This window comes from Nesoenas mayeri, assembly GCF_963082525.1.
Source record: "Nesoenas mayeri genome assembly, chromosome: 3".
Lineage (NCBI taxonomy): Eukaryota > Metazoa > Chordata > Aves > Columbiformes > Columbidae > Nesoenas > Nesoenas mayeri.
In genome coordinates, this window is record NC_137544.1 from 43,665,982 (window position 1) to 43,692,180 (window position 26,199).

At 34.3% G+C, this 26,199-nt stretch overlaps 1 protein-coding gene across 7 annotated transcripts in view; it reads right to left on the minus strand.

Annotated features, from left to right (window-relative positions):
* The window catches only part of ASCC3 (activating signal cointegrator 1 complex subunit 3), a 267,877-nt gene that overhangs the window by 64,632 nt on the left and 177,046 nt on the right, over positions 1–26,199 (minus strand). For 4 of the 7 annotated variants that reach the window (XR_013921970.1, XM_080341877.1, XM_080341876.1 and 1 more), the window contains 13 exons: positions 24,613–24,777; positions 23,655–23,741; positions 21,266–21,442; positions 18,916–19,141; positions 14,903–15,057; positions 10,793–10,891; positions 10,139–10,307; positions 8,022–8,242; positions 6,583–6,668; positions 5,023–5,189; positions 4,739–4,884; positions 4,510–4,630; positions 2,345–2,487 (listed from right to left, as the gene is read on the minus strand). Coding sequence is in view for 6 of the 7 variants with exons in the window: in XM_080341877.1 (XP_080198003.1) it covers positions 2,345–2,487; positions 4,510–4,630; positions 4,739–4,884; positions 5,023–5,189; positions 6,583–6,668; positions 8,022–8,242; positions 10,139–10,307; positions 10,793–10,891; positions 14,903–15,057; positions 18,916–19,141; positions 21,266–21,442; positions 23,655–23,741; positions 24,613–24,777 (1,962 nt within the window). In the remaining variant the exon portion in view is untranslated. Of the gene's footprint in view, positions 1–2,344; positions 2,488–4,509; positions 4,631–4,738; positions 4,885–5,022; positions 5,190–6,582; positions 6,669–8,021; positions 8,243–10,138; positions 10,308–10,792; positions 10,892–12,154; positions 12,265–14,902; positions 15,058–18,915; positions 19,142–21,265; positions 21,443–23,649; positions 23,742–24,612; positions 24,778–26,199 lie in introns of those variants that run through there. The other 3 variants (XM_080341878.1, XM_080341881.1, XM_080341880.1) reach the window with 3 other exon arrangements.

Consider the following 26,199-nt stretch of genomic DNA (forward strand, 5'->3'; position numbering starts at 1 on the left):
TTTTGAAAGTAGTCATTTATCTGTAAGTTCCCCTAAAGGAACACTGGTTGGCAAAAAAACCCCCAACAATGTGAAAAACTGACAGGCAACAAAAAATGTTGTTTAAAGACAACAACAATTTATTTCTTCTAACTGGTCCATTTTTCTCTCATGTGGATTTAGGAAACACTTGAAATACTCGGGCAAGTGTTTAAGATAAGGAATCCCTACTTTAAAGTAGGGAATATCTACTGTGAAGTAAGTATTCACTATTTCTACATATAAAACTTAATAATGCTATAGTATATACAAAGAGAATTTAGTTTATTGACCTAGTCCAAGCTTGACTTTAATATAACTTGAAGTTAGAATTTTTCAATTAAAAAGTATTATGGATCAAGAATTAACAAGTACATACACTACGTATATAGCACTATTATAGCTTTGTCCTTTGCTTCAATGTCAAATGAAACTCACACGAATCATTCTCACTTAAAACACAAAACTACAAACTAGTCACAAAATTACCTCAAGAAATGTCCACTTGAAATTGTGTGTACTTCAAACACAATTGTGTTCTACGTTATAGTGGTAAAACATGACAACAGAAGAGGTAATCCTTGGTCTTTTGTATTTATGTAACCAGAACTGAATAACTTAGTAGGTATCTTAGGCTCCAAACATTCAGCTTATTAATGAAAATATGCAAATGTCATTAAACAAATAAATGAAAAGTCTGCTTGTCCTTTTTGGCTCCTCTTTCAAAACCTTCAGAGGTATATTCTGAAACACAGGAAATTTAAAAGTACCTAGTAGCAAACCCTTTTGCAGCAAGTGAAGAAGCTTCAGTTACAGTTCTTTTCAGGACAGCAATGGGTCACAGGACACAAGGAATCTCTCCGTAATTAATGCAAGTCATTTAGGACAACCTGCATGCTGCATATTGTAATTGTGGGTGAGGTTAATACAGCAAACTAGCATAAGGTACTAGGGTACTACGCACTAATAATTTTGATACGAAAAGTTTCTGTTACGATCAAGGAAACATTAAACAGAGGTCATATGGTTAGGAAAAGTAGCATCGAATTGAGATATGTTTTAGTAGTAGTAGTTTATCGTCCAAGAATTGTCTCTTTTATAATCCATCCAAAAGAGGAAGGATACAGATGTTATGCTTTATCTCAGAAAAATCACACTTCATTTTTTTTTTTGGAAAGAGCAAACAAAATCAATCTCATCTAGAAATCAAAACTTTTTGACATATAAATTTTGGTATACAATTGTATAATTATTCCTACAACTGTTGATATATAAATACTCACACAATACTCAATTTGGACCTTGTATTTATGGGTCATGTATTTTGCTGTTTTGGCCCTGTATTATCCCAGAAATTCCTGTGCAGAAAGTCTGCAAAAATGAGATAAAGCTAACTTCCAGAATTGATGAAATTTGAACCCTGACTAAGAAAATAGTTTTGAAGCAATGATACGCTATAATCAGGACCATTAGTCCAGAAGGAAATAAATAATTCCGTATTCAGAGTAGGTGCAGAACTGAGTGCAGTAACTAAAATCTAGTACACATTTTGAAGAATGCAGATAAAACAGAATACTGAATGGCTGTTTATTATTTGACCTTCATTCATGTTTTGCAATAAATGAAATAAGTATTTTTATAGAAACAATACAAGAAAATGTAATTAAATATTATATTGCTTGAAAAATAAAAAATTAAACCTTCACTCAAACATTGCTTAACATCTGAGTATTTGACTTTGTAATCTTTATGTTCTTATAACAGAGATATTGGGAGAAGTTATCTTATTTTTTGTTAAATTGTTTTATTTCATTGATGTGCGAGACTGAAGCATTCCTAAACCATTGTTTCTGCAGTGTATCTATCTATATACATGTACGAATATACACAGTGAGACACATGTATGTACATATACACACCCATATTTATATATATGCATATACATAACCCTCTACACAGAATTATTGTATGAGAAGGATGATTATGCTCCTAAAACAATTAAAAAGATTTGGTTTAAATTCCAGCTCAACATCTATATGTCACAGGTTTCCAGCTGTAAACTTTGGAGAATGCTAGTCCTCTTTCTTTTATTCCTTGTCTTATCTTTGTATCAAAGACTTGCATCATGTGATATATGTTGCCTGAGACAATGGAACTAGCAGTAATAATAGATATGCAGGAAAAGCAAAGGTAAAAGTTTGTGTTCAGCATAGCTGTTTCAAGATCTATCCTCAGATAACTCTTCTGTTTCCAACGTATTTTCTTTTCAAACAAGCATAAATAAAATAGAAGCAAAGCACAAATAATGCAGGTAAAATGATTCTACCTCTCTTTCATCCATCTTCAGCCATTGTTTGGGATCATCCTCAGTGGCTAGGAAAGCTATCAGATCTAAGGCAGTAAGCCTTGTCTGACGTCTGGATGACACAAAAATAAGAACAGGCTTGGCTGGAGAATGACTCCGAATTGCTGTGGAGGAAAACAGAACTTGAGAATTAGGCCTTTTAATGACAAAAATTTGAATTTCTCTTTGCAATACCTAGTCAGCTGATAGACCTCTCTACAGATGATACACAGGTATGTATACTTATTTTATTTTTGGCCAGGTAGATACAACTGAGGTGAACATGTAATGAATCAAAGATCATATAACTGTGCTTAGCTGAGCCTGAGTTAATTTGCCCTGCTACTTAGTGATCACCGTAAGCTAAAAATTTAAGAGAAGCAGGTAGGAAAAATAAATGCACCAAAACACCACAAAACCCAGACAAGCTTTCTAGACTTCAAAGCTTATGAATTTCTCTCTCTAAGCCTAACAACTATGTTACATTTTTTCTACCCTATTGGGATATGTTGTCTCAGGCTAAGTGCCATCAAGGTCCAAAACTTGCTTTTCTGCCCGACCCAGAGCTCAGGCTGCATAAACTCTTGTTTGCCTGCAAAGTTTCACTACAATCTACCAAAACCAGAAAAGATAAAAAAGGTAAAAAGTAGCTTTTCAATAGCTGCTGAGAAAGGTGGGCATTATGGTACCAAAGAACTTTGTTTTGTTATTTGGTAATTACTCTGATATATTTAAACCAGTTATGGTTTAAGACTTTTTTAAAAAGCTCTTTCTTGCTCAGCAACTGTTTGAAAAGTTTTGGGTTGCAGCAGACTTTTTATGGCCTCAGGAATAAATATGGCCGTGGAAATGCTAAAATAACCTTGACTATATCCTGTCAAACAAGTGGTGAAAAAAGCCCTCAATAAATCATATGTCTACAGATTTCCTAACATCAACAAGCACTAGAAGTATAAACAGGTGTACACAGAATTTCAAATACTCTCTCTAAATCCCTTATAAATCCATTTGTGTGTTTTCTCATGTAATTCTCATTCTAGCAATTAAATTTATGCATTGTTAATTTCTGAAAACTATTTCATACTATCCACTGTCACATATTGTTCCCCAGTTCATGAATACTACCCAGCAAGTGCTCCTATACACACACACTATGCAGTTGTGAAATTATTGAAATAGGGTAATTCATGTGTATTTATACCTTACAACTATATATGCCAATATATCTATATATTTTAAAAGCCCAGCATCTAATGGATTTTCGTTGCTTCAGGAACAGGTGTGGCAGAACAGCCCAAGACAGATTTATTGTTCATTAGTGTTTTTGTACAATGCTCTTGTGGAGGTGTAAATAATCTGAGCTGTCAAGATTGGTCTCTAGTCCACAATCAATACTTTGCTTCTGTCATAAGGCTAATTAAAGCAGCTAAAAAGTCACCTCACAAATGTCACCTCACAATCAACAGCAGTTCACATGAGAAAATTTATTTTGGAGGTTATTTTTAATTGATATAATAAATATTCCTTATGTAACCAAAACAAAACACGTTTAAATAAAATACGAGAGTTTTTCGTATATCTATTCTGCTTGCCAGCTTTGTTAAGAATAAAAAATTGAAAACAGAGGCATATCTGGATGCACTACAAATTTTGAATTTTATGGTTATAGCTTTGAAACTAGAATTATAGGAGGTTAGCCTGACTTGCAACTTCTGTTCACAATTTTTTTAATGCTTACATACAGTGGTCCATATGAAAATACCTCAGCAGATTAATAATATGAATGGTTTTATTACCTTCTAAATTTCAAATATTTTTACACAAATGTTTCTTTATGGTGTCAAACACTAAGAGAAAACACATTTTATTTCCCCTTCATTAGCAATAATTTTGTTCTTCTGTTCTAAATGCATTACATTCCTCTGTTATATGTTGCATTTGCAGCACACTTTATGTTTCAGACAAATAGCTCTGGGCCATTAGCAGAGCAGATTCCCCCTATACATGCCAAGAGTACATATAGTAACACATGTTGTAAATGTGCTGCAAATGAACTGTGTAAAGTGCCCGAAGTATTTTTTTTTCCCTCTCTTTTATTTTTTTTCTTTTACTGAAAGCAGGAAAAGGTTTAGGAGCTCCTTGCTTACCCTGAAACGCAGGTTTGTTCATGCTAGCCATGCGAGGACAGTAATGCTGACCAGGGAAGCCCTGAATGTGCACCTCCAGTGGAACAGGGCGTACTGATGGTCGGAAGTTGAACAGACCCATCTACAAGTAAACATTTTTTCCAAGATTAACCTTGAATTATCTTACAAATTGCTAGTTTGTTTTTATGCAGCAAAAATGCACAACCATCCTCTGAAACATTTTTTGTACCTGATTAATATTTAGCCAGTCAGCAAGGTCTCTGGCATTTGCCAAAGCAGTGGATAAACCAACTACTCTTACAGGCTTCTCTGTGTGAGATGAGATGAAGTTTGTTCGAGACACAATGACTTCCAATACCGGGCCTCTCTCATCCCCTAGTAAACAGAAAGTCCATTGAAAAACAGAGAAAAAGAAGAGGTTCAGATGTCAACAAGTATATTCTTGTCATAAGTACCAGCACACTTCTTCACATTTAGCAACGATTCTAATTAAAAATAACAAAACATGCTCACCTAGCAGATGGATCTCATCTATGATCAGAATGGAAACTTTCTGAACGTAGCTTCTGTTCTGCCAGCTCCTACTGACACCATCCCACTTCTCTGGGGTAGTAACAATCAGGTCAGCTTGTGCAATAGCTCTCATATCAGGAGTCACATCTCCTGTCAACTCTACCACCCTGTAATCAAGAAAGACAGTGGCTTGGTTTTACAAAGCTCTAGAGCATCTTAATGTTCAAGTATTAACTCCTAAACGTTAACTCTCAACAGAGGGAAGAAACAAAATTAAACAAAGCCTTTTTGTTTCTGGTCAAATGCTTTTAACAGGATTAAAAAAAAAAAAAAAGTAAATAAACTTGTCTCTTGGTTTTCCTAGCAAATACCACATAAACACACCAAATACCCTTCCTTAGCAAAATCATATAAAGAGGGTGAATATGAGTCTCAAATCATCTAGGGTTAATTTTTCAAAATGAAGATGGTATAAGAATATTAGTATGACATAACGTGAATTATAACATCCTGTCAAAGCCAGGATGAAAGCTGTCTAGAAAGCTACCAAGTTGCTGCCTGCTGTTCTGCATAGATCTCTAGTTTGAATAGGGAGGTTAGACCGCAGTCTATCTGCATCTGTTGGTGAAGTTCCATTAAGACTGGAGCAGAAATTATTCGGAGGTCATTCTTTTGGGAAGATTACCAGGGTTTTCCAGTTGACTGCCTATTATCCTTTCAAGTTCTACAAACAGCATTTGAGACGATCCATCATTTTAGAGTGAACATAATGGATTTTTGACTTTTCTATAACACATTCCACATCCAGTTGAACATCTAAGAAAAATTCTTCAAAGTAATGGGTATCTTCTGTTCAAAATTTTGGTCACAAGTAATAGAGTAAATTTCAAAAAGGAAATATTACCTGAAAATATTTTAAAATTATGAGGCAATAAATTCCCCTCACAGGCCATTAAAATAGCAAAAAAAAAAAAAAAGCCAACTAATATATCACTGCTACAGTAACAGCAGGAATCTCACTGGTAATTTAATGTATGCAGAGTAGCACCTATTGAAACCTGTTGTGTGCTTTGAGCTTTAACTTACAAAAAAAATGCTACATATAGGAAAGGAAAGATCAGCGAGATACTAATGTTACCAAGGAATAAAATTATATCTGATTTATATATGAAGGACAACATATGAATATTACTACACTGTTCACACAACTCCTATGAGTTCCTTATAGGTGAGGTTTCTAAAGAAAGCTTATTTTGGATTGCAATTTCAATTTCCAAGGATACTACAGAGAGAAATCTGAGCTTCATATTTGCTATACTGGCAAGCAATGAGAGTGAAAATCGCTGGGTATCAAAGTGTATCCCTATTCTAGTTTTCATTTTGCCATCACTACAATAACTAATGGTAGTACTTTTTATTTTTTAAGTACTAGAAATTTGAAGGATAGTATACAATCAAAGCCTATTTTGAAATACTCAAAAGTATTCTGAAGATTTTATTCATACTTGATGGGCTGTTCTTTTGCTTCTCATTTCTCTGACTAGGTAAGGAGAAACATACTTTTTACCAAGTTTTTCTTCAATCCTAACTTTCCAGTCCTCAATTCTTTCACGAACAAGTGCTTTTAAGGGCGCGATATACACTGCCTGCAAAAGAAAAGTCACAGAACCAGAAGTTAAATACGAAACCTTTATCAAAGTGAACCTATAAGGAAACAATTATTTAATAATTGTGGGATTTGAACATATTACCTAGAAAATTAATAAATCTGGAGTTCCTTAAATGACCTACAAGAGGATTATATTTAAAACAGACTTAACACTTCAAGATACTGCTTTGTTTCCTGAGCCATTAACAAGCAAATAAATTAAGAGAAAGAATAATTTCTTGAAATGGAAGTATTTATCATACCATTTAATAACAAAACCCACTTCCACAAATAACACCATTTTTTACCAGGACTATAAAATCTGTGAGCTAACATTCTTGAACAGAAATAATCAGGATTTCCAGCAAGTAGTATCTTACCTGATTTGTAGTTATGTTGTTAAATTATTAAAATATTACCAATTAAATTAAAAAGCTGATTATTTTAAGCAAAATGTCACAATATTTTCCTCAAACAAGGCTGCTGTGCAGGGGGAAAATACTCTGACATGTGGAAACAACATTTATTTACAGATTTATGTTTAAATATTCTGAAGCTTTTGAACACAAAGAAACTGCTAGATGAAGAATTCACATATATTCTTTAAAATGTATAGACAGGTTTCCAGCTATATTAAAACCTAAAAGATATATTCCTTTGAGAATTAGCTGTTTTGTAAGTCTAATAGATAAGCTGAAAATGTATGAGTGTCTTGTTTACCTCACTTGGACTAACAAATTACATGAAGATACTGCAATTTCAAAGATGAATAAGGGATTTATGTACATGATTTCTGTTAATTTCAAAGGTTTCTCTTTGGTTAAATCTCACAGACACAAATATCTTTTCCAAAGACTTTAAAGCTAAAATGTGGCTAAGACAAGATGGCTAAGTCAAGATACAGATACATATTCACTTTGAACAGCAAACCCCAAAAGCTGAGTTGTTCAGCTTTCAGCCAACTTAAAAAACATAACACGGGCAAGTTAGAAGAGAATATTGGCTTGTAGTAATTAATTGCAACTTATTTGTTTAAAAAGAGAGAGACTGGGCTAGTTGTACTAGTGCTTGTAGATAGAGATTAAAGCAGGAAATGCAGGTAAGTACAGAAAGGCAAATCCAGCAAGCCTGTATGTCATATTCTTACATTTCACTGTCCTTGTACACTAATTAATATAGAAAGTATATAAAAAAAATATATATAAAGCATAATGAACATAATACAGTCCCATTTTGTACCCAGGCAGGTACAAATTGGAGAAAATTCAGTTTGCCATAGTCTTTTTCTAGGCTTTTGTATTGCTGAAAACATGCCTACAGAAAGTGATCCTAGTAAACCTATTTCACAAACCTTTGATGTAGGGTATTTGTTAAAAACTCTAAAGATGGCTAATTCAGCTGCAACAGTTTTCCCAGAACCTGTAGGAGCTCCAAGGAGAACATTACAGTCTGTGTGATAAAGTGTGTGAAATATCTGCGTCTGGATAGGATTAAAGTGCGTGAATTTGTACAGGGCTTCATATTCCCAATGTCCCAAAGCTGTGATAGGCAAAGGCTGAAGATCTAGAAGTTCTGAAAAAAACAAAATAATCATAAGTGCATGACAAGAGATGCCATAACACAGTTTATTATAACATGAAGATAAAAATATTAACCGATACTTTAGTGAAAAACAAGTTACCTTGGAAATTGTTTTACTTAATATCTCATATGACACAGAGTCCACATTTGAGTAATTTTTAACTGTGATGAGGAATAATGAAAAGTTGATTTTATAGCTCTGAAGTATTTCTATGCAAGTACTGTTGCTAGTATTCTGATAGCTGTGAACCAGCCATTTGTACAAATTAACCTTTTTTTAAAGCTATTTCCTTTTTACCCAGTTGTAGTAAGATCTAAACTCACTGTACTAGATTATATCTACGTCCAGCTTCTTGTGATAAAAGACTGTGGAGTTGGAGGACAGCACAGTCTGCGTATTTCAGGTTCAAGAAGATCTATGTAAGAAGGAAGGATTCTTTGGAGATTCTAAGTTGATGGAATAATACAAATCAGATGAGTACAACTACATTTTGCATCTAATCCCTTAAACATGTAATTAAAGACATAATCTTAATAAATAAACAAACAGCCTTTCAATATATGATTCTCAATATATCTTGAGGGCATCTGCTATGCAAACAATTAGAGATTGTGGAATTTGGAAGATGATATATATAACCAGATTGGATTTGGAATCCTACCAAATTAAGGAGACTGCAGTGATTCTGCTATGCAGATGCTTGCTTTGAAGTTTGGATTTTTATTTTTTTTTTGTGGCTGGAGGTCTCATTGACTTTTCAGGGTGCTTCACATTAAGGTATGATATGGGAGTCATAAAATCTACTGAGGTAGTGATGCCTAATACTCTTCACATGCTTTTCACTGATACCTTATGGCTGTTCTATCATTCCTACTCTAACTGTGATTTCTTGGGCTCTGTTGAGGAGAAAGAAGGTTTTTTCGCCTAGCAGGGCCTCTACGTACTTCATTGTTGAGTGGGAACCAGATGGGAATTGAAATCAATTACCATAAATCCTAGAGGCTCCATAACTGGTGATGTGTAAATATCTTTCTGTTTCTTCTGAATAGTAGTCAGTGATCAGTCAATTAGATAAAAAGGTTACACATGCTTTTCCAGACAGGGTAGGTACAGTATAACAATAGCTAAACACTTCACAAACACATGTGAATTTATGCATGCCAAAGGACAACACCGTATGAGAACTGAGTATTTCTGAAGGCACTCACTTCACAGACTGCTAGATGAGCCAAATGTAATTACAGTGGAAAGGTTTTACAATGACATCAGGCACAATGAATGTATAAAGCAATTTATGTATCCAGAAAAAAAGAAGCAAAACACAAACATATGCTTCTGTGCCAAGTGTTAAAAAGGAGGGGGAGGGGTAGGCCATGCCTTGATCAGCAGTGCTGAGTTGAAATGTGATGTTCGGTACTCTAACAGTGCTTGCTAAGATGAATTTATTTTAGCAAAAATATTAAAATGTTTCATATTTTCACAATTTTAACTGTTTGTTTTTTTCTTTGCTGAATGCCATTTATAATACAACCATCCACTCTAAGATTATTTTTAACCAGTCCAGAAGAAATGTAATGCTAAGATAAGGCATACTGTAACACAGAGATTTGCTTAGTTTTATATGACAGTTTCAATCTTCCTATGGTTTATAGTAACTAATATGGTGGTATTGGGTTGAGAAGAAATGCTTTTTGTTCAGGAGTTGAAAATTTTAGAGAGCTTTAAAGTTAGGGAAGAAATGGTCTCAATAAAACAAATATATCACAAGGTGAAATTCCATGTACTTTTCTACAGTGAAGCAGTAGTTAAGAGAATTATTCCACTGTCAAAAGGAAAATCAACTTGACCAAGATGAATTAAAACAAAATGATCGAATTTGAAGTTACCTGTGTGGGGTGGATGTCTCTCTGGAAGAATCAAATGTTGAAAATTTATGATACATACAGCCTCTGCTCCTAACCATCTATCGGATACAGCTCGAATATAATATTGAGAAGGAAGAGGTTCAAAAATTGGGATTGTGAACACCAGCAGTTGAGGTTCTTTAGTAATGACCTAATGCAAACATGTAAAGAATAATTACTGCACAGACAAATCAGTAACTTGAAAAATCATAGTTTGCCTCACTTCCATAAGCATTATCAACACAAAGCAATAAAGTATGTGTGCAACTCCATGTGCAAAATGTTCACATCTTTAGAAAAGTATTTCACCACTGGGAGTGGATTTCATTTCCATGGACTTCAAAAGACAAAAATAAGGCTGGCTCCTCATCTTTTACTTTAACTGACAAAACCATTCCAATCGTTCTTCTTTTTTCAGCTGGAAATAACTGTCCCACCAAAGGAGGAGGACAAAAAGAGACATCTGAGATTAGAAAACATCTTTGTGAAAGTTCAAGCTTATCATGTACATCTGAAACTGAAAGTTGTGTTACTGATTTGAAAATCTGATTAAGTCAAAATACTGTTTGACCATACAAATCTACATCTCACAAACTATTTTTGTCTTGCTATGAGATTCTGAATAAAACACATTACCTGTTTTTTTTGAATGATGAAGTACTCTGAATGATAAATGTGGTCATTAGTTGGGTCTTCTACCCAAATCCACCAGGGCTCTCCAATGGTGCCGTGTACCTTTAAGAGTAGAAAAGATATTTTTGTTATAGTTGTAGAGAGGTTCTCTAGATTTGCTGGGTATATTGGATATATTTCTAAATGCTGTAGGCTTACAAAGGAATACAGAAATATAGAAATCAGAGGTAAGAGCAATATAACATTTTTAATTACATCCATTTGCCTAAAGATTATGTTTCAATAAGATTTTGCTTAAGGTACGTATAATATAAATGGACATGATATAAATGCAACTGAAGCTAGTGCCTCAGCTGTCTATAAATAGACTGAACTCCCAGGGTTTCCTCTCAGCTCCTAAAAAAGGGCTCCTTCTCCTTTTTCCTCCTTGTACTTCTGTCTTTCCATTCTGTACAGAGGATTGTCTTTTGCTACCCACTGCTCATTCTTCAGTCAAAAACATTCTCCCAGGAAAAACTGGACACCGAATTGTGACATCCTTCTCTCCTGCTCTCTCTCTTCCCCTCTCCTCTGGACAGACACATAAGTGGATTCAGAAGGCTGTAGATCTAGCCCTTGCTACAGGTGAAGTGCGGAGAACAGAAACAAAGCTGTCTCTTGATGATTCCCGTGCCATCTGGCAACACTTTATTTCATCCTAGATTTTTGTTTGCTTTGTTGTGTACTTTATTTTGCAGTGCCAGCCACAAATCATAGCTAGGTGGGATGAACAGCTAAAATTTTTTGTTTCTTTGTCTACACAAATGACTTGTGCAAATGTGCAAGCATTTTACTTAAATATCTAGGAAAAGAAGAAAAATGCATAGTAAAGGAGTATGGGAGACATACTATGAAATGCACATAGATGTCTAGTGTTTCTGATGAGAACTGTGGTAAGATACAAAACCAGTATGAAGATGAAAACAAAGCTGGAATTTTTCCTAAACTTCAGTTAACAGGAAAAAATACAGAGTGCACAGTTGCTTTTAATGGTGATTTTAACACTACAGGAATCTGGTATTGATTCACACAGCACATATTATTTTCAGCCTAATTTATTATTGTGTATGTGTTGGAAAACAGCCTGTACTAGCTTTTGAAACAAAAATACGTACCAAAACCATAACTAAGGTGCTTTTGTTTCTTTTTTTACACAGTTGCACAATAGATAAGTAGATATTAAAGACACTGCCATTCATTTTTATTACATTTGAATTTCATCAGCAGCTTCACTGGGAACTGAAGCAGTGAAACTGAAAGGACACAGGTGACTGCAGATGATATTTCGAAAACTTACAGTGAGACTATTACTTCCTCAGGGTTTAGGAGAATTTAAGAGAGGAAACAAGAATTAAGAAAGGTGATGAACTTCAAAGCTCAGAAATTTTATCTTCATCTGTAAGAGCATCTTAGTTTTGGAGAGTCCTGTGACAAAGCTGTATGGGGAAAGAATGGCAATGTGGGAGCAGGCAACGCAACACGCTCTCCAGTAGTGATTCTCAAGAACTCTGGGGAACTCTTAAGAACCGATACATACCTGTATTTTGGGCAACCATTACCCTAAAGCTGCATGTTTGATATATGACTTAGATAATCACAATAGAACAAGGGATGATGGTTTTAAACTAAAGGTGGGTGGGAGATTTGGGCTAGACACGGGGAGGACATTTTTTATGATGAGGGCAGTGAAACACTGGCCCAGGTTGCCCAGAGAGGAGGTAGATGCCCCATCCCTGGAGACATTGAAGGCCAGGCTGGACGGGGCTCTGAGCAACCTGATCTAGTTGAAGATGTCCCTGCTCATGGCAGTGGGTTGGACTAGGTGACCTTTGAAGTTCCCTTCCAACTCAAACTATTCTATGATTCTATGGTAATTAATACTTGTTGCATTATTATGTATTTCTGCTGGACTCCTCCTGGCTGCAGTTAGGGTTTACTTGCTCTGTCTGGATATGTTTATAGTCCTTTGCTTCTAGCAATTTAGTAAGACTTTTCCACTGAGATATGGCTCACATGCTTTTACTGAACTTCAGGGCTGCAGCCATTAAAGATCAAGATAATGTCACATCTTGCGGCTAACAAAATATATCTTCTTTATTTTGGAAAAGCAAGTGCAAAACTTGTGATAAGATCATTTTAGAAGTAAGTATCCTGGTAAAGGAACAGTCTTAAAACCATGAAATGTTAGCCAAGCACAGTATTTTAGTTAAGTATAGGATATGAATTTTTAATATTCTGATTTTATTTGACTACCCCCATTCTTTGAATGGAATTTTTTGGCAAATAGTTTTTGTACCAATTACAGCTATACCTATAAGTTTCTATAGTCTTCTTCTGAATAGCTTGTTAAAATACTGTATGATAATGGAGAAGCAGTTTCATGCTGTCAACAGTTGAATTTAAAAGACAGTTATTCGTTTTTAGAGACTATTAAAAATTTAACAGCTTTTTTGTTTAGTTACTGTGATAGAAGTTTCACTTACTGACAAAACAAGAAAATCGTCAGCTACCTTACAAAAAATTTTTAAAAAAGAAAAAACTGTTTTACAAGTTTTGATGAATACCTATATACAAATTCACACAAAAAAAGCTCCATAAGTTGAATTGGTAAAGCAATTACAATGTTTCTATAGCGACCATTAAAAAAACTGTGTCAAGGGTTCATAGTGGAAAATAGATTTTTTGCTGAACTTTTGCTATTAATATAACTTTAGAAGTAAAGAATAAAAACAAGAGAGTATAATTATGATTCTGTATGGACCCCTTTTCAATTTGTAAAAATACAGAAGAACCTCGCTTTTGTAGAAAAATCTAAAAATGAATTGAGAAATGACTTTGTACTAAAATACAGATTAAAATGAAGAACAGCTGTGAGTTTTTTGCCTTTAATAACTTACAGGTAAGTGGAAGAAAGACAGAATAATAAAAACTTGTTTCAATCCTAAAAAGTAATGCTTACTTGCCTTCTGAAGTATTGCCCATAAATAAGGTGGCAAAAAATAATTTATGTTATAATTCATGTTAAGAATCCATTCAAATATTTCTGTAATAAATACAGGTAACAAGAAAAATCTAATTTTCTATATTTTGATCATTAGTCTCCCATTTATAAGGTAACTTGGTGAAACTTCCAAAAGAAAAGAAAAGCCTTTAGGCAGGGAAAATAAATTCTAAAATGATCTAGACATTTGTGGAATAAAACTAATTTACTTGTGATTAAAGTAAAATTGTAAACTAAGGGATTTTAAAATTATTTTTTAAAATAAAACAACAGATACATCATATCCAAGTTTCAGAATAATTTATCTTAAGCATAAATCTCCTAAGAGTAAAAAATAAAAATATGCTTGCCCATTGAGGTGTCTTTGCCTTGTTTCTGTACAAAGTTTCAGAAGTACCAGCAACAACACAATGCCCCCATGTGGACATTTGTATTTCATTTAGATTTATCTTAAATCTATTTTTAATGAACAGATTCTGAATCAAAGGGTATGAGTATAGCTAAATGTGCAACTAGTACAACTCCTTTCATATAAATTTGCACCATAAAATATAGATTATTATAATTCCAAACATATCTCAGTTTTTCTGTTTAGACAAATCTCAACAGGAAAAAAGGCACTGATGTTTTGAGTGTACATTTCTAAAGCCATAAAGAGCAGCAGAACTTGGCATACATAAACTGTATTTCAAGGCTTTATTTTCTGCATTTGACATTCATCCATCATTCAGAGAACAATCCGTGTCTCCCTCTTCCTTGCTTCTCCTTTTCGGGCATATAAATCAAGTCTGTGTGTGACTACTATTAATATTCAGTATAAGCACTTGCTTCAACATGTTATAAATGGTGCAATTCTGTAACAACTAATGGAAATAAAAGGATGATCTTCGGGTGCCACTTTCTACAAAAGTCTTCAAGGTCATTCCATTCCTATTATCAAATTTGCTTTATAGCTAAAATAAATATTTATTCTCCTGTCCAAACAGCTATGGACTCCCTGCGATCATCTCCTTTACTGAAGCTAAATTAATGCTCCCTGTTCTTCCTCCACCTGCTTTATGTGTTTTTTTTACCTGATCGTTCCATGTGAAGTCAGGAGCGATGTTCAGCCGAACTCGGAGCACCGTGCGGGTAATTGGCTGGATTGTTGCTTCCATTATGATGGAGGGGATTTGATGGACACACTGTTTTACCTTTAACCCAATCTTCACATGATGCAGCATATGACCTGCCAAGAAAACATTAGGTGCAACAAATCTGCATTTCCAGGAAAAATAATACAACTCCGACTTTGAAATGGGCTTTCAGGGAGAAGTATTATTGCTTCCTTGTTTTGCTCTTAGGTGCATAAATGTCTGACTCTCTTGACCTGGCATGTCTGAATATTTTGTAATACTTAACTTGAATTAGGAATTTAGAACTTAGAAAAATCAGTATTAACTCCTCCTCCTGTTGGCTATAACTAAGGGGTTAAAATAACTATTAAGAATTCACACTGAAAACACATTATGTCAAGCTAGTTCCCTTTACTGACTTTTTGACCAGGCTCTTACTGAGCCGTGAAGTTCTTTTTTAAAGCATGAATACTAATCTTTTAGTCAATGAAGGGCATACATTTGAACTTCTACAATTCCTGTGTAGTGATTCAAAGCAGACAGAATGCTTTTCATTAAACTGAATAAAGGTAGTTAATAGCGTAAATATCCATGCAACTAGTAAACATCTCACAGCAGCTCTAATCTTTTTTTTTCATAGTCATGGTAACTCAGGCAATAAAGTGATTACATTAACTAAAAAAAATTTCTACTTGTATTTTACAGGTGAAATATCTGTTCTTTTACTCTTAATTTTATATATAAAACAAAGTATGTAGCAGTGGTTTATTTTTTTTTTAACTGAAAAATATTGCATCTTCTAGGTTATTTAGGGAAAGAAGGTTGATTATCCCATTTTCAACTAAACTGCTTATATAATTACATGGAACACATTATACATTTTAATTGTAATGATCATAGGTATTCACTTAAGTTAAAAGCTGCCTTACAAATGGCTATTGATATTTTCTGGTATCTGGTTCATATGTGCACTTTCCCAGAAGAAGAGGAGAAGAAATCCTGTTATTTAAATTACATGCAAAGTGAAAAGGTGATAAAATTTTTTCTTGCTATTGCATATAATTCCAGAGCAAAATAGCCTGCAATTGCTTAATTTTTCATCTTGATCCTGACTTCCCTCTTCATTTTTTCCTATTTAACAAACTGGCAGATTTTGCCTCAGACAGGTGTTTATCTATATTCTGAAGTACTGAACGGTGATCTCGCTCAAGAAGCAAACCCCTAATGCAAAAATTGCAACATATATTTAATCGGTTTAATTTGCAGTTGGTAAAATAAGTGCACCTCCAGCAAGTGGATTATAAAAAACCAAGCCAACTATATTGGTACAAGTTGGTGATATATGCAGTATGACAGCATACTTGCACAGTGACTAGCTTTTGTAATTAGAAGTAAAACTTCAGAATGCATGTTAAATAAAAGTAGGTGCCAAATATTCAAAATATGACTCAATAACTCATGTACAAGTTCAGTTTTTCATGCCAAAAATCACCTTCTGTATCATGATGCGTGAAGTGAACTTCTGTATTTGTACAGAACACAGCACTGAGGTTTTATATGCTTATCTGCTGGGGAAAATAAGGCTCCCCTCCCAACTTCTGTAAAATGATATAAAACTCTCCCACCTCCTCCCCCTGCTTTTTTTAAATAGTCACATTATAAGAAACCATCAATCACATTTAAGAAATATTAAAACCTTCTGCAGAAAAGCTGACTATTCGAGAAAATAGGTATGTTTAACAAAAGAAGAAGAAATTTTGCTTATTCCACAATATTTGTCATCTGCAGACTGAAAAAACACAACTCTTTATCTCGGATAACAGTGATTTCTCGGCTTTCTGGAAACTCCACAGTTACATTGCAATACATGTAGCTTGGTGTTGACCAGTCCACGGTGTGCTGGGATCCAGGATCTGTGCACACAACACACTCTTTGCTCACTGGGAGAACTGGCACCCCCCTGATGCTTGTCACTCCCCAGGCCAGGGACTGAGTGAGCCACATCACTCCTGCCTTTTTTATTCTATCTCCAAGGTGACAAAAACATTTAATGCTAAGACTGAAAGTAGTCCTATGGAGTCAGAGAACAAGGCAGCACCCGAAAGCAGTGTGTTTTCTCATTCAACATGGTTTTGAATTTAAATAAAAATAAGGTGGGTGCCAAGCAGGTGCTTCTTTCACGCCCCTGGTGCCTGAAAGAGAGGCCAGTGAGGAAGAGATGTGCCAGGTACCAGCACTTCTCAGAGATGCACAGATCCACTTTCATGTTTATAAGGCTGATTAACATTAAATATCATTTCATATAGTCAGTCAGCAATGATCTAGCTTCACAAAGTCTCATCTACTTTCAAACTAACTTAACATGAAATATCATTTCATATAGTCAGTCAGCAATGATCTATCTTCACAAAGTCTCATCTACTTTCAAACTAACTTAATATAAACCAAAATGAAACATTTTATAGGGATATATAGATATATTGCCATCTTGTCAATACTGGTTCCACTATGTTGAAGGAAGTAAAACTGGTTTTATATTTTAATACAAATTTTTTGCTTCTCCTAAGGGCAGGTATGGGAAGAAAGTATTAAAAAGACTTCACAAATACACAACAAATAAACAAATTTGAATAAAAAAGTGCTATAATGCTTCTGAAAAGCACGATAATGCTAGCACTTCAAACAAAATGTTACAAATGTTATATTTTTAATAAATTTAAAATTACTATACCTTATAATGCACAGTTAAAGTAAGCTTTTAAAATTTTCTCACAGTCCGTATTAAATAAAAATATAGCCTCTAATTCTGCAAGCTTTTACATATTTATTCAATTTTATCCAACATAAATTAGGCATGTAACAATGCTTCCTAAGTTAGGAATGTAGCTCTCTTGTCAAATGGGAGAAATATCAAGTCAGAAGTCATAACTTCTAAAAAGCAGTGACTACACATTTCATTTTTATTGTAAAATTAGATAAAAAAAAAAAATAGCAGTTTGTTTCTCAACAACTTGGAAATAACAGGTGCAAAGAAAGCCCAAATAAGAAATAATACACTAAGACTGGAAAAATAAATGCATTACAAGTACATTTTTTTCAACTTCAACCAGCTGGTGAACAGTTTATGCACAACAATTTGTACACACATATCAGAAATTGTCATTATGTCTATCGGCAGGCTTGTGGATTTTCTCATTATTGAAGTGTCAAATCCTTTAAAAAATTCCATTAAGGTTTTGCTGCAATGACACCAGTGACAATGAATTCTCCATGTTCAATGAAAATTAATGCAATGTTTCAGAAGGAGGCCATTTGCTGATACTATACCAGGACACAATAATCCGCTTTTATTCTTTTTCTCATGTTAATAGAAGTTGAAGAAAAAATAGAAAAAAAGGACCATATTTTGCCAATTGGCAAAAATAAACATATGCCTTTTATAGTAGTGTATTATGTAACATGAGCAAACAGGGAAGCACAGGTCAACGTAATTACATATATATACATATATATGTAAATACATACCAACATACATCTCTATTGCACATGTGTTCTGGGGTTGGCAGGACATGGGCTAGCCTTACCCTCAAAGCTGCGCCACATTACAGACTGTGGAGACTGAATCATAGAATAGTTTGGGCTGGAAGGGACCTCTCAAGGTTACCTCATCCAACCCTCCTGCAATGAGCAGGAACATCTTCAACTGGATCACATTGCTCAGAGCCCCGTCCAGCCTGGCCTTGAATGGTTCCAGGAATGGGGCACCTACCACATCTCTGGACAACTTGGGCCAGTGTTTCACCACTATCATTGTATAAATTAAAACCTTCTTTGTTGGACAGACCATAATACCATATTTAATGTGACTACATGGCTTCCAGAACAGAGTGGGTACACTAACGAATGGCTCAGACTTATTTCTAACTTGCCCATTGATTAGTTTAAGCAGATTAGCATTGCTGATTTCTCACCTATTTCATCTTTTCTCATGTCCTTCATCTTGTCTATAGTGAGATTCTTCTCTTCCAGCTTCGAGAGGACTGATGGTGGTAACACTGAGAATTGTCTCAAAGGGCTCACCCAGCCCCACAGCCGCTTGTCAATGACTTTGCTGAGATTCAGTAGTCGATATGTCATTGCAGGCCAACGTTTCCTAAGGGCAATCTCAAAAAGAGCTCGAACAATACGAGCTGCATTCTGGAGAGTAAAAAAAAAAAAAGCAAAAATGTTGTAATTCTCTCAAGTATTCTTTGTAAAATGAAAAGGATCCCATAGACTCATCTTTGACAAACCATAACAATAGATTTTTATTTTCAAACTTATTTCAAACATTCTTGAAAACTATTTTTTCCATCACTGTCTAGTGGCAGAACTATTATCTCATGATTGCCTACAGGAATTACCAAAAGAAACATGTGCAACGAATTAAAGTTGTAGTGGCAGGTCTACCATAGAATTTTGATCATGGTTATGTTAACATTAGGGAGTTCTAAACTCATTGTGTCTCAGTCACTTCCGAAACAAACTCACTTACCGTACCTAATATCTTCCTCCTTCTCCCCCTAACATGCAACTACAAACTAATTTTATGTGGAAATTCAAGTTTTAATTTTTCATTTCAGTTGTGCTTCTATAATAGCATCCCATTTCACACTGAAACTGTACAAATCTGCTTTGGACTCAGAAAATTAATTACTAATGTGAGTTTGAATAAGATCAGTCTTATCCTGAAAACCTAAGTTATGATATTCCTTCATAAACTTATCAAGCTGTATTATGAATTTGGTTGTTTTTGTTTGTTTGTTTTTCTTTATTTATTTGTTTTTGTTTGTTTGTTTTGTGTGTGGTTTTGTTTGTTTGTTTGTTTGTTTGTTTTTATTTTATTTGGCCTACTGGTACTGTGTCTGCATTAGCAATTCTGTTCTTGATTCACTGAATAGAATACAATCATTCTCTTCTGGTTCTGCAGTGCCAACAGGGAACAAAAAATAGAAAATTATTTGGTTGTGATATGAAGCATATGTTACTAAAGAAGCACAACTCTTTTACTCAGAAAGGATGAATGATTTTCTTAATAGTTACTATCCAATTAAGAAAATTCACGATTTGTAGCACTGGTTCCACATGTACAATTTATGAAGATCTGAGAAGAAAACCATGTTGCTGCACTAAAAATACTATAATTGAGACAGACAAATAAAAGCAATTGTCTTGAAAGCAAAGATTAAAAGAATCATACTAAAAATTATCTTGCTGTGCAAGTACCACAACTTTTATGATGTGCATAATGATTTCAGAATTTTCTAATTTATACCCATATGTACTAGGAAATGTAAACACTTCTGAATAATATAATGTTAATATGAAAATCCTACCGAAGAATATGTATAGTTTTGAATACTTAACTCTTATCTTTAGCACCAACTAAATGCAATTTTACAATCCCTTCCAAAAAGGTTTTGTAAGGTTGAGATAAAAATGATTCAATGCAACATGTTGCTGACTGTTGAAGAAAATAAAAGAAAACAAAAAGAAAAAAAAAACCCACAACAACATAGGACAGGCTAAAAGGTAAAAATTTATCATCTATTTTATACATTCATTACTGTTGCACATCTGGGATTGTCTGTGAATATTTTGCCATTTTGAGTTCTTCAGGATCCAAAATTTTAAACTTAAGCAAGACTCCTTCCTTTCTAAGATGGGCTCTAGTTGTGAAAGAAAAGTTTTGTGTCACAGACTTGCAATCTTATTATTCTCTGTAATAACTGAACATGCTATATAACTATCAACCATTCAGGTGTCAAGTCAAGCCAACAAATATAGAGACTGATAAGTAAATATGCATGATTATGTCTAATAAAAAAATTGTAATAGCACATTTTTCTTGTGTAATCGAAGGTATATGAATAAAACACAAATTATGTTTTGCAGAACGCTGTATAAATTTACTCAAAACATAAAAATAGATTGCAATGGTTCTCTATCTTTAGAAGAAAACCCACTAATTCAAGAATAAAATTTCTGTGCAATCATAGTTAGAGCTACTAAATATAATAAGACTACATGAGAAACACAAGCAAGAAGGACAGTCATAATTAACAAAATATGCAACAGTCTCCCAAGGTAGGCTTTGCAAATATTTTCTACTTAAATATTATACCACACACGTGCACACTCACAAGGCTCTGGTTTTCAATTCAATTTGCATAAAAATGTACAAAAAAGTTGCAGATCAAGCCCTATTTACATAATTGCAAACATCTGGGAGAATGAAACAGCAGAAGACAGCAACAGATATGCAAAAAATAGTATTTTTACCTGTGCAACATACGCAGAATCTGAAATAAGGGAGAAGCTGTCTATCTCCCCTCTGCTAATGTATGTTTGAAGGAGGATATTAATTTTTCCATAATTGTTTTCCACACCTCCTGGAGCAGGAAGTTCACAGAAATCACTCAGTAAGGTATCCAGCTCTTCTATTTCTTCTTCTCTTACCTAAAACACAATTATACAGTATGAAGAGGCTGCAGCAATTTGATAAAAATTTTTACACTGAAATCAAATTTTCCTTATAACATAGTTACATTACTTTTAAATGAAGTCTGTAGTTTTAAGGAAAAAAAAAGAATTAAAAAAGTAGCAAAGCCACATCTTCTACAATGTAGCTAATAGACCATAATTGAAACTATCTTAATAGTGACACAATTACATTTTATTATTCATCACCATCTATTACGGTTGCCATTGACATACAAAAATTTGATATGCCACAAAAATTGAATCTTCTGACCCTACCATCCTTCATGTGATGAGATTTCATTTTTTATTTGACCAGAGTAAAACCTCTGCCCATCTGGATTAAGGCAATCTTGAATTAACATTAAATGTACTCATTATAGTTACATAGTTTGCATGTGGCATAATACATTTTTAACTCAAAACCGTGAAGTACTATGATTCATGATATTAAAATTTTCACTGTTAATAAGATTAAGTCTTAATATGAGTAAAGAAATTTTCGTATCTATGGTTTGAATAATGCATAACATTTCACATTCTAACTGATGACCCTTACATGGCAAAACCAGCATAAATCTACATATTCTTTGATTTACTGATAGTCTGTTAGTGTAAAACTTATTTAAAGAGGGTAAATGTTTGGTCCCTGCAGGGAACCAGCTGAAAGTAATTTTCATTTGGACCTGACTACCTGACATACAGAAAACCCTAGGACAACTGGGTTAAAAACCCAAACTATCCAGCCACTGGTCCTACAGGAAAGAAAAAGATGAAGCGAAAAACTGCCACAGATGACTTCAGTGTCAGGGGAGTATTATATTCTGCTTTTTTTTTTCTGCTCTTGCCTAGCACAGTACAAGTCAAATCCAGATCCGTATTCCAGCTACTGGTGACTTATCTATCTCAAAATACAGAATTTTGAAAGACGTTACAGAGACATGATTCACATTAACAGAAGTCACAGTTTGTATCACACAGAGGGGTAAATCCTGAGTTATTCTTGTGAAAATCAATTACTAGCTTTAACATTCAGAGCTGCACAGCAAACAAATCACAAAAAACCAGAAATGATGGTGCACTGATGCCACACCATATAAATCTGAGAAAGCAAACTAGAAAAATCATGTTTTAGCCAAGAAGCATCACTAACTTTACTACAAATATAGAAATACAATACACCATGTTTTCCATATGCTTTCATTTTAAATATTCAATTACACTAAATTTGGACCTAGCAAAGCAATATCATTATTATAAAAGATCCCTTCTAGCTTGGAAAATGTTGCATGTATCACTGTGAAACCTCACTGCTTCTTATCTTCTATAATAGGAGAGATTACAGCAAAATAGAATTTCTTCATTAGATAGAGAGATAGTAATACTCAGACAATGTGTGCAAGTACGTAAACATGTAGATGGTGAGGGATTCACATTGTCACTTTGCAGAGCCAGGTGAATGAGAGCCAACTCTGATCTGAAAGTTGTATAACTGTGGTAAAATGGCAATGAGCCCGAGCTAATAAACCCCGCGGAGCCTGGCTCGCACCTCTGTGAGGTGGATGCAACAGCAAACAAGCTCACACCAGCTTGAGATGTAATTGTCTTGTGTCCTACCCACACAGGAGGCAAAAAGGGAGGCTGGAATTGAACTGAGTACGATAGCACAGTAATCTTCCAGCCTGCACAACGAAAGCTGTTATGACAACTTTAGATTTCAAATTTGAAAATAATTCATCAGAATTTATTTTTCTGCTAATCTGATCTTGTTCCCTGCACAAAGTATATCGCAGAGTTAACTTCAGGGAGTTTCTGCCTCATTTCTGATAAAGCAAATTGTTCAGGGAGACATCTAATAATGGTTTAAACTTCAAACAGAAAAACTGGGTGCACGATGCCATTGGACACTTATCTTCACCTGTTCATAACTGAGAAACTGAAAAGCTCTTAAAAGCATTAAAAGTTATTCTCAAGGATCCATAACTAGTTATTAAATGTGCGCTATAGTTCAAGCTGAACTACATATAAATTTGAGTGAGAGCATGTACAGGCAATTATACCTACTTAGAAAATATTTCATAATGGTGCTTAATATTTAACAAAACTGTCTGTAGACACTATTTATAGGGTGAGTACTACAGAAATGTCTAGTTCTAAGGCATATTCTTTGTATGAAAGGAAACAACTTTACCTTTATCTGTTCAAATTCTTCAGCTTTTGATACTATGGCAAGAATATCGCCTTCTGTTTTATGAGCATCAAACAGTTCATTGAAAGTCTATTAAAATAAAATTAATTGATTTAACACTGAAAAGAAAAATATACATTTATCACAAAAGAAAGAAACATTAACCAAGATTTTAAAAGGCATATAAGGTCAAAATGTAAGTAAGTTATTGCAAGACCAGAGTGATGCAATTTAAACAGGAGCAATTTCAAGAATGACTTCTCAGCACTTTCAGGAAAAACTGTCCCTTGAAACCTGGACACCCACAAAAATCAAGAGACATGCAAACTATGGCCATTTGAAAATATAGCCATTTCAAAATAAGTCTCAGATATATCTGAGTGAATATCAGACTAATTACACATAATGACAGTAAACAATTAAAAATTATTAATGCCAAGGTCTCCAGCTTTCATTCAAGAAGAAGACTTATTTCCTACAGAAAAAAGGTTTTAAGATTAATGTGTACATCAAATCAAGATTCCAATACTAAAAAGTTTTGTACAATGTATCTTCCTTAGATGTTTACAATTACAGTGCCAAAAGTTGTTTAAGGTTGACGACCTGCCAGGATTTTCACGCAGAAAAGCTTTTATGTTATCAGACTCTATACTTGAATGTGCTAACATGTACCAATGTTTGCATACACTATTGATATCAAAATGTTTCCTATAGTTCACCTACAAGAAGGCAGAGACTACAGAAATTTCAAATCTCACTTCATACCAAGTCTAATTTTTCAGTATTGCTTTATACTTTGTTTCTTTCTTCTTTCTCTCAATTTCCTCTCTCCTCTTTTCAGTATATATGATTTGAAAATATATTGAACAAATCAGCTACATATTCTGTAATATTTTACAATTATTTAAGGTCTAGGTTCAAAAGAAGGAAAAACTCCCAGAAATAGAAAATCATATTTTACCTCGATAGTATTGTATTTAATATAGTAGTGGCTGGCAGTTCTGCCTAAATCTGTTGAAGAAAAAAAGCCAGTTCGTTCTTCAAAGCGAATCATGCGGGCTTTGTCCAGTTTTCTGCCGACTTCAATTACCAATTGTTCTCTGTGCTTTTCTAGCCCTGGATCCATCTAGACATAATACACATACATTTATTTGTAGAAAAGAAAAAAAAAAGTGTTAAATATATATATATTTTTTTGAGATAACCCAGTCACACCAAGCCAGAAATCAAATAAAAGGAAGGTACAGTTATTAAGTCAAGATTTTCCTGAGATCTCCTTAATAACAGTTACATTGACATTATTGACCAAAAAAATGTCTGTACAGGACAAAATAATCAGAATAATATTTCTTTTACAATGCTTTGAGACCATCAATACGAAGTAGACTAGTGTTACTTATGAAACAGTAGCATGATTATGAAATAAATTTATTAAAATAAGTTTTTGAAAGAAGACATTATATTCTTTATGAAATTACCATTACTGTATCACTTCACAAAAACATGCCATTATATAGTATCTTCTATATATGAAAATGTCTGAAGATATACTTTGTCTGGGTATCTGACGTGAGGAGGGCTTAAACGGTATCCCAAACAGAATAAGATTCAAATTGGATGGCTGAAATGTTGACTAGCAAAAAAACTCTTAGATCCCCAAAATCTTTGGGTATGTCAGCTGGGATATTCTAATTATTGAGTTACAGATGTACCATACAAACATTCACATTAAAAGCACACAAAGAGCTTGCTGTGCCCAACACCACTGCTGTTTATATAGAAGTTCAGGAACTTGGATATTTTGTCCAAGTAACAATGTATAATATATTATTATCTTGTTAGTACCTACAAGACTTAGCAAAACTCCCATCTAAGTGGGCCTGCTGTATAATCATGTGTTTCCACATCATGCACCTGGGATATCCAGCTTGCCAGGGGTAGGTGGAAAAGGGATTCAGAGTCATCTTAACCCTCTGGTATATGCAAGCCTGATATATGGCTCTAATTACACAAGCAATTATTAGCCACCAAATTTGAAAAGACTGAAGCTCTGTTCTAGTCCAGAGGCAGCATTCTTATTTGGGGGCTTGTATAGTTCAGATTTCCTATGGAGTAGGTCATATCAGCCCTCTTGGTAAACCTGCACCAGGGATCTATGACCAAGACTGCAAAGAGGAGCAGGCTTGAAGAATGGTTGTGCCTTGGTTTGCTCTGGTTTTCCCTGGACCAGGATGAAGTTTCATCTTTGTGTTGAAGTGCTTCACCTCATGTTTTCAGTGAAGCTGCAGACGAATGTGGCCATCTCCACAACGCAGCTGCTGTAGGACTAGTTCCTAATATTCCCTGTCTTTGCCAGTTACTCTGAAGCTGTTTCTCCTTAGTTATGGCTTGCCTTAGTTTCAAGTCAAAAGCTAAGATGGCAAAGGTCTAGAGTACTTTTCTCAATAGTACGTCATGTGTTGAGGTCAAATTTCAGAGCAGAGGGGGTCAAAAAAAAAGTTACCAGGATGCCAGATGTTTAACATTTCTTAAAACTAAAGAGGGGGGG